Source organism: Marmota flaviventris, chromosome 15, assembly GCF_047511675.1.
Source record: "Marmota flaviventris isolate mMarFla1 chromosome 15, mMarFla1.hap1, whole genome shotgun sequence".
Taxonomy (NCBI): Eukaryota; Metazoa; Chordata; class Mammalia; order Rodentia; family Sciuridae; genus Marmota; species Marmota flaviventris.
The window spans coordinates 71492306-71508142 of record NC_092512.1 but is presented as its reverse complement, the minus strand read 5'-3'; the positions used below and the strand labels follow the sequence as shown (position 1 = coordinate 71508142).

Below are 15837 nucleotides of genomic sequence, written 5' to 3'. Positions count from 1 at the left end.
AGGATCATTTTCAGGCCTGCAGACATCTTACCGTCCCAGCCCCATTTGTTGAAAAGGCTATCCATCCTTCATTGAAATGCTTCTCCATGTTGGTCAAAAATGTGAATCTTCAATTGTCTCCATATAATATAAGCTTAATTTTAGAAACCCCCATTTCAGGGTGATGAGAATATTTGGAAGTAAATAAAGGCGACATTGTGAATACACTAAAGGCTGTGGAACTGTGGATTTTAAGACAGTTAATTTTATGTTGAGAATCTCCTCTCAAGAAGAGAATGAAGAAGCTTCTCCTAGCTAAGCATCTGTTTAATGACTTATACAACTCAAATAAGTTTTTCAAAGATTGTGTGTAGAAGCCTCCTGGCACCTTCCAGTCTATTCATCATTCAGTATTTTCAGCTCCCTCCTTGCTAAAGTTAGGTAACGTCCTAATGTCTAACCTCCGGGTAAACATTTTTAACAGTGAGGCGACATGTGGGCAGTCAGAACAGCAGCAGTTCTTAGTAGACCTAATATTTCCTGGCAATCAATCCCCACATGTCCTTAGTCATTCTTTGACCATTATTTATGTTCGCACTTGTCTTCATCCCTCTGAAGTAAAGTGCCCTCAACAGAACACTCTATTATATCATGTGGTAATCACTCCCTTTCCCTCTGAGTACACAGCTCTGGAATAATATATTTTATCACTTTTCTGGCAAGGAGTTCACAGGCTTCTGCTAAATGAGAGCAACATAGTGAGTCAAGGGCAGAGAGTCTAAGACGTCTAGGACTTGCTGAATTTCCAGGCAGTCTGGTACGGAAACTTGCTCCCATGGATTCACAAGGAAGAGGGTCCACGTTTAGATATCTGGAAAATTTCGGATTAAAAGAAATCTTGGAGGTGGCATAGGTGAGACAAATATCTTTCTAAATCTAGGGGTTTATATTGCCACAGTATGACCTGGCTTTGAGAAATCAATCAGAATTTATATCACTGCATTTAGATAATCTTCAAGTGGTCAACCAAGGTCAAGCTGGAGAACCCCATACAGTCTATGTCTTTTGAATACTTCTTGTGAAGAGAAAATTAGTCTTTAAGTCATCTAACTTATGACACCTGGGCCATGGCCATCAAGCATTCTAAATTTAGTCCAGAAACCAGAGCAAACTGGAGACAAGTTTTAACACATCAAAGTGACCTCCAACCTGACATCGAATCACATGGCTAGGCATGGGAAGGGAGAGGATACCTTTGAATCCCTGTGGAATGAGCTCTTCCTGGCCGTGGTGCCCTGAACATAGGTTCAGGGTGAAAGAATGATGCAACCTGCTTTTAACCCTAACTTGCTGTGACCGTTCATTTATGCAAATAATTGTCATCTCTTCCTTCTAACCTCAATGTGTGACACCTCATCAGGTAAACACTCTGCCGTCCCCATTAGTGTGTTAACTATTTTTTTCCTTTCATGTTATTTCCCAGAACAGTTCCCCCCATATTGTCCTTTGATGAATACTTGCACTCCAGGGAAATATTAACAAGTCTTCCACGAAACACATCCCATTTTCTCTTGAGCTCAAAGAATACTGCATACCACATCTCTCCTCCTCCACAATCACGTTTGTTATTATGACATTAGGAGATTGGGGAGTCCTGTAATAAACTTGCTTAACTTTGTGTTTCTCAAACCTAATTTTACACCCCCCCCCCCGACACACAAATCTTGCATGGTGTGTGCCTGGGTGCCTGTGCGTCCCAGGAACATCTCTGGAACACAAGGGGCTCGAAGGCTATTTTAAAACAAACAGCCTACACTTGCTGATTCTATTTTCTCACTCTTATAGCTGTATTAAATTTGCCATCTCAGAGTCTACTAGCAATCTGCAAAAAGTAAAATCCAGTTATTGATTTTTGCTTCTTCCATTAATATTGTTTTTGACATTTCCAAAGCTAGTCCACACCTTCAACAGCTACAGATTCTTCAAGCTTCCCACTTGGAATTTGTAATTCCTTATCACTGCCATCAGCTATTTATCTCAATTTTCTTATACTCTCTATGTCCAGACCTCTTAGCCCGGCCTTCAGAGATGCACACCACCCAAACCCCATCTTATTTTCCATCTGTCTTTTTCTAATCACATCCACACATCTTTATCCTCTGTCCGGACGAATCTGTTCACCACCCTACCAAAATACCACTGCATTTCTGTCTTAGAGTCGTTCAGTTCTAGCTAACAAGGTTAAAAAGCTTCCCTTATCCTGATGCTTAATTTTTTTGTCCTGAAAGCCACTACCCTTGCTAACCTAGCCTTCCCATCATTTTTTATATTAATATCAGTGTTTCCTCCTTTAGCCTGTAAACTCCATTACAACAATGGCCATATATGTGTTTCTAGTTACAAATTCTTCAGCTTAGCTCAGTAGCTGCTAAGTAATCTGTAGATGTTCCAGAAGTTCAAGTTTAATTGAATCTAAATTCAATTTCTATAGCCTGTGCTTCTCATTGCTTTCCATTGGTAGTTAACATTTTGGTCTGTGCACTCCACAAATCACCTTAAATATACCAATTTCTTTAACCTTATGTTTAGGGAATTATGTGCATTTGTAACATCCTCAGCAACCAGGAGAATGGCTCATACATAATTTAAGTACTGGACACACCTTGAAAGCTCGGCTAGTTAATTCAGAGAACAGCACAGGTCTTATCTCCCATGAAGTTTCCTATGCCATGTCTCATTATCAAGCTTCTTATTCTGGTTCCTTCCTAGTAGTTCCTATCTCCCCAGCTCGTATTTATATATTTGCTTCATGCACACATATCAACTTTCTTCTATTGAGCTTTTGATTTTTTTTTTTTAATACCAGGGATTGAACCCAGAGGTACTTAACCACTGAGCCACATCCCCAACCCTTTTTATTTTTGAGATAGTGTCTTGCTAATTGCTTAGGTCCTTGCTAAGTTGCTGAAGCTGGCTTAGAACTTGCGATCTTCCTGCCTCAGCCTCCCAAGTCCCAGGGATTCCAGGCACACACCACGGAGCCAGTCAAGTTTGTGAATTCTTGAAGGGTAAAAAAAATCCATGTTTCATAGTTGGTCTTTTAATCAGGGAAGAATGTAAGAGGAATTAATCACATGTAAATGAAAAGGAGCTGAACTGCTTCCACTACAATTCCCTTTATTATTGTTGATATTTGTGATACGATGTTACCATTTCAATATTTAATGCACACACAAATAAATGACATAAAATACATAATGCACTGATAATTTTAATCATACACAAAATATAAAGTGATCAGAACTATGTTACATAGATATTTTACAAGAAAAGGGGCTAATAACACATTCAGATGAAATATATCATTAAATTTGGGATGTTATATGATGTTAAATATAGATATACTTAAAACAATTACTATTTATAGAACCAATCTGATATTTTTGCTATTTAAAATAATGAATACTGTGTAAATGAGTACTTATAAAAATATTTTTTAATCAAAAAGCTATGTTCTACTCATTTACTTGGCAGTTACAAAAATATATATTCATCTGAAACTCTAATAAATTTGCTTGAAGCATTAGATATTCAAATTTGAAAGTGTTTTCTAAAGTATTTCACCAACTTAGTCTTCTTGACTACATACAATATTTATATGCACATGATATTAGAATAGGTTTGTTACAAATATTGCCATTTTAAAAGATACAAGTGATCAATAAACACAGACACACCAAAGATTTCCGAACCAAACAACCAACACAAACACTTAACCCACCAGCTGCACCATGTACAACATAAAATCTTGAAAGCATTTGTTGAATTCCTACATGACATTTATTCTGTTATTTGCACCTAAAATTAACTACCAAAACCTTCCTATTTCTAGTAGAACTGTAGTTTTAAAACTTAACGATTTTCTTTTTAATCAGATACTTCTTGATGGCAAAGCCAGATCAAATAATTTCAAACTGAATTGTGAGTAGTACAGTTTGTATTTTGAATGTCCCTCAAAGGTCCATGTAGTAGAGGGCACTACTGGTGGAACCATATGCAGGTGGGGCTTATGAGAGAAAGTTATGTCATTGGGGGGTGTACCCTTGAAAGGGACTGCAGGACCCTGGTCCTTTTTCTTTCCTTGCTTCCTGATCACAAGTTGAGTGGATATGCTCTGCCATGTACTCCTGCCAGGATATGTTGCTTTGCCACAGGCCCAATACCATGGGGCCAAGTGATCATTTAGAACCTCTCAAACTGTAAGCTGAAACGAACCTTTTTTCTTTATAAGCTTATTATTTCAGGCATTTTATAATGGTTTCAAAAAGCAGACTAAAATATACCAAACTAGCATCAGTGATTGAAAGATGTTCAGCCAAGTACACTTACTACTTTGGACAGCTCTGATGTCTACATTACATACACTGAACAATTCCATTTTTCATATCTTACTGTAAAACAAGACATAAGAATCTCACTGACTTTTATAATGAGTTATCATAAAAACAAAAGTCGTAAATACATACAATATATATAGACATACACACAGATATATCTCATTTAGTACACCTAGTAGACTTCAGAAATCTCTTCTCAGAGAGAGAAGCAAACTATCCTGAGTGAAGTAGGCCTTGTGTCTAGGGAACGAAGGCTAAAAGACGCACAGGCCACGTAACAGTCTTCCATGCTTGCTCTTAGATGTTTGCCAATATGAATACTGACATTGCTTTTAATGGCAAATTGTTGAAGTAGTCAAATTCTTCTGAAACCAAAGATTAGCCATAATGACTATTACGGAATTGTAGCACCAAGGAAGATGGCGGCCAGTATTTGTAAAGGGAATCACCTGGGGCTATTCTTGGCACAGCCCCTCTTATATTTTCCCAACCTGTTCTGAAAGTTAAAGCTTTGCTGAGAATTATCACGAAAACTGCAAACACTTGAGAGAATACAAAATATTTTTTCATAATTGAAATTCAGATCATCCTAAACCATTTCAAAATCTTTTTCCCTAATAGTTAAAGAAGACAACTGACAACCCATTCAGCAAACAGGTAAATGAATATATATATATATATATATATATATATATATATATATATATATATATTATTTTTTTTCCCAAAAATTCAGTCCAATCTAGTTTCAATAGTAAATTGTAAAGGAAAATGACATTTAAAGTAAAATATAAAGTACAAGCGACCTGAAGGATGGCTATTGATTTTACATTTCCTTATTATGAGTTTATAAAAACGTAAGTGAATAAAAAAGGTGCCCACTAATCAGCATTAAACCATGTTAGACAGAAAAAGATCTACTTCATCTAGTGAAAGAATACTTTAGTATTTTAGGTAAAAATATATTCTTAGTTGTTAAATACATGGAGTAATTTATTCTCAACCTAATACTTCCAAATCAATAAATACTAATCTTGCCTATAAAATATGCTGCCAGAGGACTTGAAAAGGGTTTGCTTTCCTTAAATCAGTTTGCCCCTTACAATTTGCTTGCCTGTTCATTTTCTTGGCTAGTACGGTTATCATTAGGATCAACTTCATTTCCTTTTTCATTTAATGATCACAAAATTTAAATGAATAGTCGTAATCAATGTCATAGGTTTTACAGTATCCTAAGAAGTTGACCTCATTTTAAATTGAATATTGTTGCTGCAAGAAGAGTGGCCAAAATGCACAGGACCCTAAACCACTGGAAGAATGTACTTGGAAGGGACAGAAGATAGTGTGGGACTTCAGGTTGGGATAGTGGTTTATAAAATAAAGCTTACAATCTAAATTCAACATCACATAGCTAACAAAAGTAAAACTAGTACTGAAATTCTTCCCCTTCCTTAAATTCTAATGGAAATAAATGTAAATTTCTAGTGTTTTCAAACTCCTCATACTCTTTAACAGCACACTAAATTTTATAATATTAGAAAATATGTATCAGTTATGATAAAATATTTATGAGGCATTGACTCTGAATTACTAATTATTATTTTAAAAAATATTTTTAGTTGGAGATGGACAAAATACCTTTATTCTATTTATTTATTTCTACATAGTGCTAAGGATCAAACCCAGTGTCTCACATGTGCCAGGCAAGTGCTCTACCACTAAGTCACAACCACAGCCCCACTAATTAATTATTTTTAAGTCAGGTCCTATGCAGAGATCCCAAATTTCAATGCATGACTCTCCTTCCCTTTTAGGTAGGAAGGGGCAGATATCCAAATCCAGAGTTTGGATGAACAGTTAGCAAGCTTTAGAAATATTTGAAGGAACCATGGTTACAGAGAAACATGGTTCTAAAATTCAAGGCAAATTAAATGTCCAGTATCATAAGGAGACATAATATGGTATTGAAAAATTGACCCATTAGATGTTTTTTAGGTTTTGTTTTGTTTTTCTACTATTACCACTGTCTTGGAATTAATAGTCAAATTTTATATCATTACATTCTAGACTTGCAATATATATCTAAAACTACCATCTTTTGATGATAAGGCATATGATATAAAATATTTTGTTCAGTTTGCAACAGCACTGGGTTTCCTCAAAATGTATATCCAAATGTTAAAATGTCCAGGAAATCCTATGATTTTCATGTGTTAAAGGCATTTCACATAGTTCCATTCACTTTTTTTTTTCGTTACAGATGGAAACAATATCTTTATTTATTTATTATCTTTATGTGGTGCTGAGGATCGAACCCAGTGATCTACACATGCAAGGCAAGTGCTTTGCCACTGAGCCACAACCCCAGCCCCCATTCACTTTTTTTTCAGCTTAATATGTATATTTTCATGGCAACACATGCCATATAACTCTAGCTTTACTAACAAGTAATTGGTAATATTACAATAGTTGTTATATCAACATGGAAAAGCAGCATAACATATTAAGAAAAAGGATTTCCTGGGTTTGAACTTTGCTTCTACCACTTGTGAGTCATACGAACTGGTACAAGTCACTGGAACATTCTTTGCTTCAGTTCCTCAAAGGCAAATAAAATGGGAGTGATAAAAATAATACCAACTAATATCAATGTTATGAGGATTATGTGAAGTAGTAACAAAATGTGGGAAAAGCAATCAGAGGTGCCACTTAGCACACAGTGATCATTTAGTAAATATTAGTTACAGATATTATTACCGTAAAAAACAACAGTGACTCATGTTAATATAAACCATTCACGCTTTCATGAATTTAGTAAGTGACATATACACTGATAGATTGTACACTTACATTTAACCCTGAAAATATTATTGAGCATATTCTATTATAGAGATTAGACCCTTTAAAATATATTAATTTGTAAATACCTAAAGAGCAGATAGTGGAGCCCAGGAGATGTGGCAAAGTTCTAAAATGTTTAGGTGACAGGCCTCTGATGAGGATCACTGCCAGGATGGTGACTAGAAGACAGTAATGACAACATGATAAGTACCAGCGAATTAACCAGTTGTGTTCACTCATTAGCCCTGTGTTGAAAGTTATTGAATTTTCAAAACAGGAAAAAAATCACAAATTAGATGAGCCTTCAGGATCACTTGCTGAAAATGTCAAGAATGTGAGACTTCTGAGAGTCCAGAGTTATTTATATAGAGACTTATGTGAAGGTCATTATCTTCATTAAACTCAAAATGTCCAACTTTTGCTCTGGAAACTTTGATCTTGGTTTCCTTGTTTGTCGCTATACCTATGGGCTCAACAGAAGAGTCTCAAGTGCTTCCGTGCCAAATAACAACTATTACCTTGACCAGTAAATTTACAGACATAATACAGAACATGGTATTTTTGTTACTCAAAACACAACTGCTAGTGATGAAAGTTTTTAATGATAGTATGAAAGCCATTATTAGATTTTGCAAATTAAAATTTAATAACGATTTGCCTAAACCATGGTTATTTCACATACTTAGTCTAAATCCACATGCAGTCATGTGCTGCATAATGACATTCTGGTTAATGAAGGATAGCATATATGACAGGGGTCCCACAAATTAAACCATCTAATGATGTCGTAGCCATCTCAGCTTGTGTAAGCGCATGATAGTTGCATGATGATGAAATTGCCTAGTGACACTTTTCTCAGAGCGGCCTCCTGCTGTGAAGCAAAGTGTGGCTCTAATTATTATAAACACAATAAGAATCTTTCCATTATTTTGAGAATTATGGATTTAAAATAAATGTTAATTATTCACAATGATAAAACCATACTATTATATCAATGCAGAAATGGCAAAAATCACACAGACTTTAGGATGAACATGGAATATACTTTGTGTCCACAATCAAGGTTTCCAGTGGTCCTTTTAAAGTATAACAAGTAAAGCTTTATTTTCACATCTTGTACAATACTTGGATGAAAAAAGCACTCCTGATGGTGAATTCTTTTGAGACTGACATCTTGTGGAAAGGCTTCCAAAAACTGAGTTTTAGGTTTCTTTCTAAGGTAGACATGTGAGTTTTTAAATAGGTTTATTTTTTTCTTCTTGACCCATTGCCTTTCCCCTCACCTTTCTGATCCCCACACCATGCCCTACCCAGGGCCACTTATTTGAGACAGGTATCCTTGGGAAGCCAGGCCCACAGCAGAGACCAAAGACAGCACCAGCTCACTGGACTTGTTCATGAGCATAAAGTACACTTGGAAGTAATGGAAGAAAGTCTTGCTGGAGGCCTGAAAGCTCTCTTCTCCTCTACTGAGCAGCCCTTAGGACAAACAGAGAAGCATGTGTTTCCAGCTTCCACACATATACCCTCCTCTGACATGAGTGGGGGATGGGAAACCTATGCCTCTCAGTCTATACCATTCTTAACTTTCACATGATGATGTGCCGAGTGTGACCATGTGTTTTTCAGTGACAGACTTCTTCAAGCAAAACTATCCATTATTACATGTGTCCATTTGGGGAATGGACTGAAAACAGATACAATCAAACGAATGAATCCGAGAGGAGACCAATAGTTAAATGTTTTTATCTCGGACATTTTTTTTTTCTATAAATTCCGGAGATGAATTTTTGCCCGAAAAATGAAGACATAATATCAATCTACAGAGATCACTTTGTGAGGCTGAAGTCTGAATGAACTCCTACCCATTTCCAGCATAAATATCCAAGTACAAACTGAGCATTAGTTATAAAACACCGTGGGGAAAGATTTAGAGGAAAGAAAAAAATGCAGTTCTTTTATTTTCAGTGGAGAATGCTGAACCAGCATGTACTGGTCAGGGCCAGTGTTCAGAAGCTTCCACCTGCTTGGTTCCTTGGGATTCTCTTCATTCTTCTCCAGCCGGGGGAGGGGGCTCGCACAGCTTGTACAGCCTAGAAGAGGCACAGGTAAGTTTGACAGCTGCCCACTGTATTTTTCTTACCTAAGATAACTTTATTGGTATAACAAATACATTGAAAGTAATTATTTTTGGTTCTAGGAGTCAAGGTCGCATTGTTTACTTCACTAAGCATAGCATATGAATAAGCAAACTCTAAAATTTTGGTTCTGTGATTTAGAAAACCAGGTTTCTTTGCATCTCTCAATGGCTACTGATTATGCCACACTGCATTTTAAAAACCTGCTGTTCTGTTCAAGTGCTGCCAATCCAAGCCTGCTTAGCTTGCTGGTAGTAAAAATCTATTCTCTGAATTTCAGGAGGTAATATTATTATAATTGCCATCACCTCTGTCATTATGAATATCTTGTTTACAGGAAGACAGCTCTTATCTCACAGGGATCTGCTGGTTTTCTGACCAGTTTTGAAGTTAACTGCATTTTGGACTATGCCTGAGGTGTGGATGTGAATAATGGCCTGACATGGCAGATTCCTGAGGCCTGAATCTCAAAGGCACATTAGCTGGGGTTCCCTAAGGACTTGCCACCTGGTTCTGCCATCTATCACTTACCTGGTCAGTGGATTCTAAAGTGGGTCAAAGAATCCACATTAACTGTGGAGATGCTCCCCTTTGAAGCCCAGGTCTAGTTGTTTGAGCACTAACAAAAAACTCCGAGGAACTAGCTAAGTTTACACAAGTTCCAGTCTCTACATTCTTTTTAATAGTTGAATCCTAATTCTAGAACCAAAGTAAAAGTGAACATGATGGCTGCCAGATAACCCTAACTCTAGTGACCTCAAGGCCATGTGCATTACTTTCAGTGTATCCTGAAAGAAGAGAGGCTGAACTAAAGTGGTTGGATATTGGACTACACCTGTTACCTCTAATAATGACCAAGGTTCCACACTCGTCAAACTGCAGAGCTTAAGCTAATGACTTTAAACGCAGAATCCAACGCTACCCCTTCCTCTGTTGTTTATTTATTTCTGGTGCTAAGGATTGAACCCAGGGCTGCATGCATGCTAAGCACACACTCTACCTCTGAGCCACACTCTGAGCCCCAACTTTTCCCTTTTTCAAAAGCAGTCCAAACTCAGGGCTAGCTATAGTGATTCACTCCCATTTACAGATTACGTTGAACACAGCGTAAATGCATTGTTAACCTATTTAGTAAATTATAAATTCTCTCTCCTTTGACATTTAATTCCATGCTAATTCTAAATCAATGGGTAAGAAGGAGAAAACTTTAATTTAGAGTTGTAAATTTGGTTAACAACATGAACTTTCTTAGGAAACGCAGAATGTATTATCTTTGAACGTACTTCAAGTCGGGAAGGTGGTTCATGTTCTATATGTTATTTCCATGGAAGAGATGAATACTGAACTAAGGACATGTCACATTATAAAAGCTTATTTCATCTTTCCTGGAGAAGAGAATGCATTAAATTGAGCTGATGTACTTGAAATGTTCTTTTGCAGCTGAAAGATAGGGTGTTACTTCAAATTGCTTTCTCAGGACTGAAAAAAAAAAATCGGATGATCAGAAGGTTCTTTTCCTCCTTAATTTCTGTCCTCTTATTTCCCTGACAGGGCTGCCTAAGGAGTAAGAAAGCACAATGGCTTTTACTCAGGTAGAAAAGAAAGAGGAGGATGGGCGGTGGACGTCCTGCCCCATGAGATCTAGGCTGTGCCACCACATCCCATTACCTTGCTCTGCACGTTTGCACAGAATGTAACTAATGCCACTGGGTAGATGAGTCTGAAATGTCTGCCTTGCAAATTGGAGAAAAGGCTACTCTCTGTGATCACCTAATGAAATAATAGCTCTGGGTTCTGTGGAGCTGGACAGATTCAGCTTCTGAGGCTTCTTGGAAGAGACTCAGGGTTATTTGAGTTCAGCCACATTTGTAATGGAAATTGTTGAGCTCTGGGAATTCAGAGCAGGCAGATGAAGTTTGGAAGTAAAATGTAATAGGTAAAGAGTTGGACTCCAACTCGGCTCTGAGGCATTTGTGTTTTGGCAGCTAAATTGTTGGGCACCGGGAAGCCTTTTTTTGCCCAACATCTGGGGCCCTTCCTGTATTCTCATTACACTCATGCATACCAGTGCCCTGCAGGAGTGAGGTCTGTTCCTGGTTCCACTTCCTCCTATTCCTGTTTGGGCTCAGGGAGCCATTTTTGGAGCTGGTGATTCAGTCCAAATTCAAATTAGCAGAGAGAAGAATTTTCAAACTTTATTCTATAGATCAGGCTTTTCATCTTTCTTTTCTTTAATATTTATTTTTTAGTTGTAGTTGTAGTTAGACATAATACCTTTATCTTATTTATTTATTTATCTGTGGTGCTGAGGATTGAACCCAGGGCCTCGTGCATGCTAGGTGAGCACTCTACAGCTGAGTCACAACCCCAGCCCATGCTCTTTATCTTTCTATATAGCAAAAATATAAGATGTATTAATGGAGACGACAAAGTAAATGCCTCTTCTGAGGTTCAAGTACCAATGGTACTCTATCTCAAGACAATTCTCTTTATCCTACAGATTGGAAAATAGAATCTCAAAAAACGAAGACCTCACTAAGATCACATAGCAGGATCTGGGACTCCTCAAAAAATCACTTTTCTTCTTTTCTTCATTTTTCACCACTATAGTACGATGCGGCCTTCCCACTAAACAAATAAAGTCTTTACAGCAAAATACTTCTGGATTTTGTGACATAACAGAAAACAATATGCCACAACTAGTGGTCTGACATTTGGAATGACATATTTGGTTGTTGATGAAAATTTGATAATTGCTTTGCAAAGCCAATGCAAACGTGGTAGCCAAAGAGAGGAAGTCTGCCCCCAACCCCTATTTCAGTGCCATTCAATCACAACACATTCATCTGATCGCCCAAACCTATGTTTTATTTCCATTCTATTGGACTGCAAGCGCCTGTAGCACATGGAATGCTTCTCATCCACCTTGATATCCTAAAAACAAAAGTAGTTTCTGATACGTTTCAGACCCTGATTCCTAGAGGGGAGTATGCAAAATGTGATGAAGCCAAGATGTCCAGGAAACCTGCTCCCAGGAGTAGACTTTCCGTTGTCACTACTCAGAACCAACCTACCTCAGCACTATTAAACCCTAACACTCCTGTCTCCAGCATTCTGATTCCAGAAATTATTACATTCACTCTTTCTATGGTGTGACCACAGCCACTTCCTCCTTTTTGAATTCCAGAACAACCAGCTCCTATTTTCCTTCCACGTTCCCAATTGCTCTCCTTTGACTCTGTCACTCCTGTTCCTTTGCTTTCTCTTCACTATTGGCATTTCTCTGGTGGGTTCTGGATCTTCTCTCATCTGTTATCTACTCACCATGGCAATAACATTCACTTCTATATCCTCACTGACTTTCTAAATATTGATGACTCACAAGACCACAGACAGCTCCACCTATTTGCCTCTCCTTGGCTTTGGACCAGTGTGTTGAACTGCCCACAAATATAACCCACATGAAAGTCCTTGTGATCCACTATCTCAGGGGAAATAACCACCAACCCCTTATTACCCAAGTCAAAGATTTTATAGTCACTCTGGAATATTCCATTCCCCTATCTATCTTCATTCAATTTGTGCCCAAAGACTAGTAAGTCTGCCTTCTAAGCACTGTTCTAATCCACCCTTCAAGCACAGGGGTTCTCAATAGTCTCCTTTCAAACTTCTATCCTCAGTCTTAGAAATAGACCCTTCTAATGTCACCTGAGACAAATTCTAAAAGTCAGATCTTCTTCCAAGTAGGAAGATTATTGATGCTTCCCTACTGTCTTCAATTTAAGATGAAAACTCTTCAGTATTTCTGGTTCGTCTCTTTCTGATCTGGCCCCTGCCTGCATCTCCAGCCTTGCTTAACATTATTCTTATATCACTTTCAACTGTCAGTCACACAGACTCAAGTATGGTTCTCAGAATGTAATGTTTTCTCTGGGCCCCCGTGTCTAGACCAGGAGCATTCTGTGACCTTCCTTCTCCCTCCTTTGGCTGCACATGATTCTTCCATGTTCTCATGACAATTTATGCTCAGTTTGTGTCACAGTTATTATCACATGTAGTGTACTATGATGGAGACGGGTTGGGGGATTTGAACCAAAGACCATCTCAGGCAGAGAGAGCACACTAGACTTTTGTGAAGGTAACTTCACTACCCTAGCTTTGCTGTGGGTGGTCTGAGCTTGAGAGACAAATGTGTCTTTCAACTCACTGCCTTTGAGGCTGGAGTGCTGTTCCAGCTGAGGAGGAATGCCAGACCTCTGTGCTCAGAATTCTCTCTGCACCCCACCTCCAAGGACAGCTTCTCACATTCCACCTTTGCTTACAATGATGTTTTCCTCACCAAGCCTACTTAACTAAAAGCTTCTTGAGGGCCAGAGCTACTTCTATTTCAAGTTTACATTTTTCATGAGGCATAGCAGAGTGGGCTGCATTTCTTGGGTCCTAAATAGATGCTTGTAGAATGAATAAAAGAGTAACTAAAATCCATTTTTTTTTAATTACTCTTAATCTCTCTCTCTCAGGGTTATTATTTTAACTTTATAGCTGGCTAATTTTATTGTGCTTCATTTCAAGTATTACATAAACCAATAAAGAAGAAAGTGAGTTCATCAGTTGCTTTTCTTGTGTTTGGCTTGCATATCGGCTTATTGATCAGGATGCTAAAGTCTTATCCCAGACTCACTGTTTATTAGTGCTTATAAGATCTAGCTAAAAACATCCTGTAAGCCATTATCTTGTTTTTTTTTTTTTTTATTGGGATTTTAACACTTCAGTGGGTCTGTTATATAATATACCATGTGTGCTCAAGGCATTGAGGAGACAAGGCTTATGTGAAATGATTCTTCAGCAATAGAAACTGGGAGATTCTAATCTAATCAACTGTGGAAGATAATGATAACAAGACGAGGATTAAACAGAGTTAGGAGTTAGCAATAAAAAGAAATGCAACTATAAAATGAATGCTCCATCCATTTCAGGGTGGGGGATATGTTTTTCCTTTTCAAAGAAATTTCACTTCCCATGTAGTTTTTCAGAATGAAATATAACTTCATAAATGCTGCAGTCTTCATTCTTGCTCTGGTAATGGTGTTGCAAATAAAAACAAATAAAAAAAGTGTCTTGTCCATGACAGTGTTTGCAGGAGCCTACTTCCTGTCCAAAGGCAATTGTATAAAAGCAATTGCATGTAGAAGAAATTAGTTAGCTTTGTCCCACTCCAAGATAGATGACTGCCTACCCTAATCACCAGGGAAACTGAGCGGAAAACATTTTTTCTGTGGATGCTAACTATGTTCATCTGTCTTAAAGGTAGACTGGAGTCCTTTCTTATGATGATGCGTGAACTGTGAATATTTAGCATCTCAGACGATAGCCCTGTTAATATGCTTACTCATTCACATGTTCTTGAAATCAGTTTAGATATTGGATGTCTATGGTGAGCAAAGGAATAAAATCTACAAATCCATACTGACTCCTGAAAATTCCTATTCAGGTTGGGCACAGAAACATGTCAACAAAATACCACAGCATAATATAATAACATAAGGGCTATCATACAGCAATATACAAGATACCTAGGGCAACCAGAGAAAAGGAACACAAATAAGACTACTAGCAGGAGATGATAACTAAAGTAGATTTTGTGGGTTAAGTAGGAGTCTTCCATATAGACACAGATAGGAAAGACAATCCCAATAGAGGAAAGAATATGCATGATAATAGAAGGATAAATGAAAATGGTATGTTGGTTGTAGGTCCAGTTAGTTGTATCCATGTGGACTTTTTTTTTTAAATTCATAATGGAATGTGCAAAATAGGATGGTATCCATTTAATTATGATCATTTATAACTAATCACACTTAGTGGCTGGGTGTTTCTGAGGTCAATCCCCAGAAATACTATAAGTACGATAGTGGGCATATCCTAAAGTAGGTATATTAGCCATGCAGAACAAAAGCTGGTGAACCCTCTGGAAAGAGAAGGCAGGGATGTACTTACCTTGGAGCTGATTGAGGGGTCCGGTCTCTCACTCCCAAATTCTTTGCTGTGTTCTGAACTCTTGCTCCCTGAAGTCAGGAAAATCACTTTTAGCTCTATACTGTATTACTATTTATTTAAATATCATTAATATCTGAATGTAGAATACTTATTCCAACAATATATTCAACATCAAGAGAGACTGTATAAGGACTAAGAGAAATCACCACCTGAACATCTTTGAAATTAATGCTTTTAAGAATCAAAATATGGCATGAAGGTGTTGTAAGGCTGCGCATGGTGGTATACACGTGTATTCCCAGTGATTCAGGAGGCTGAGCCAGGAGGATAGCAAGTTCAAGGTCAGCCTCAGCAATTTTCCAAGGATCTAAATAAATTAGGGAGACCTTGTTTCTAACTAAAAAATAACAAGAAGTGGGGGTATGCCTCAGTTGTAGATCCCTTGGGTTCAATTCCCAGTAGCAAAGGGGGGGGGGGGGAGAAAA

General features: G+C 37.7%; 1 protein-coding gene across 1 annotated transcript in view; it reads right to left on the bottom strand.

Moving 5' to 3' along the window:
- Positions 1-3891: 3891 nt before the first annotated feature.
- Positions 3892-15837, bottom strand: part of Prex2 (phosphatidylinositol-3,4,5-trisphosphate dependent Rac exchange factor 2) — a 284195-nt gene continuing 272249 nt past the window's right edge. Inside the window, exons 39-40 of the mRNA XM_071602347.1 lie at positions 15353-15420; positions 3892-9310 (exon numbers count right to left, since the gene is read on the bottom strand). Of these exons, the coding sequence (XP_071458448.1) occupies positions 9265-9310; positions 15353-15420 (114 nt within the window). The 3' untranslated portion in view covers positions 3892-9264. The remainder of the gene's footprint in view (positions 9311-15352; positions 15421-15837) is intronic.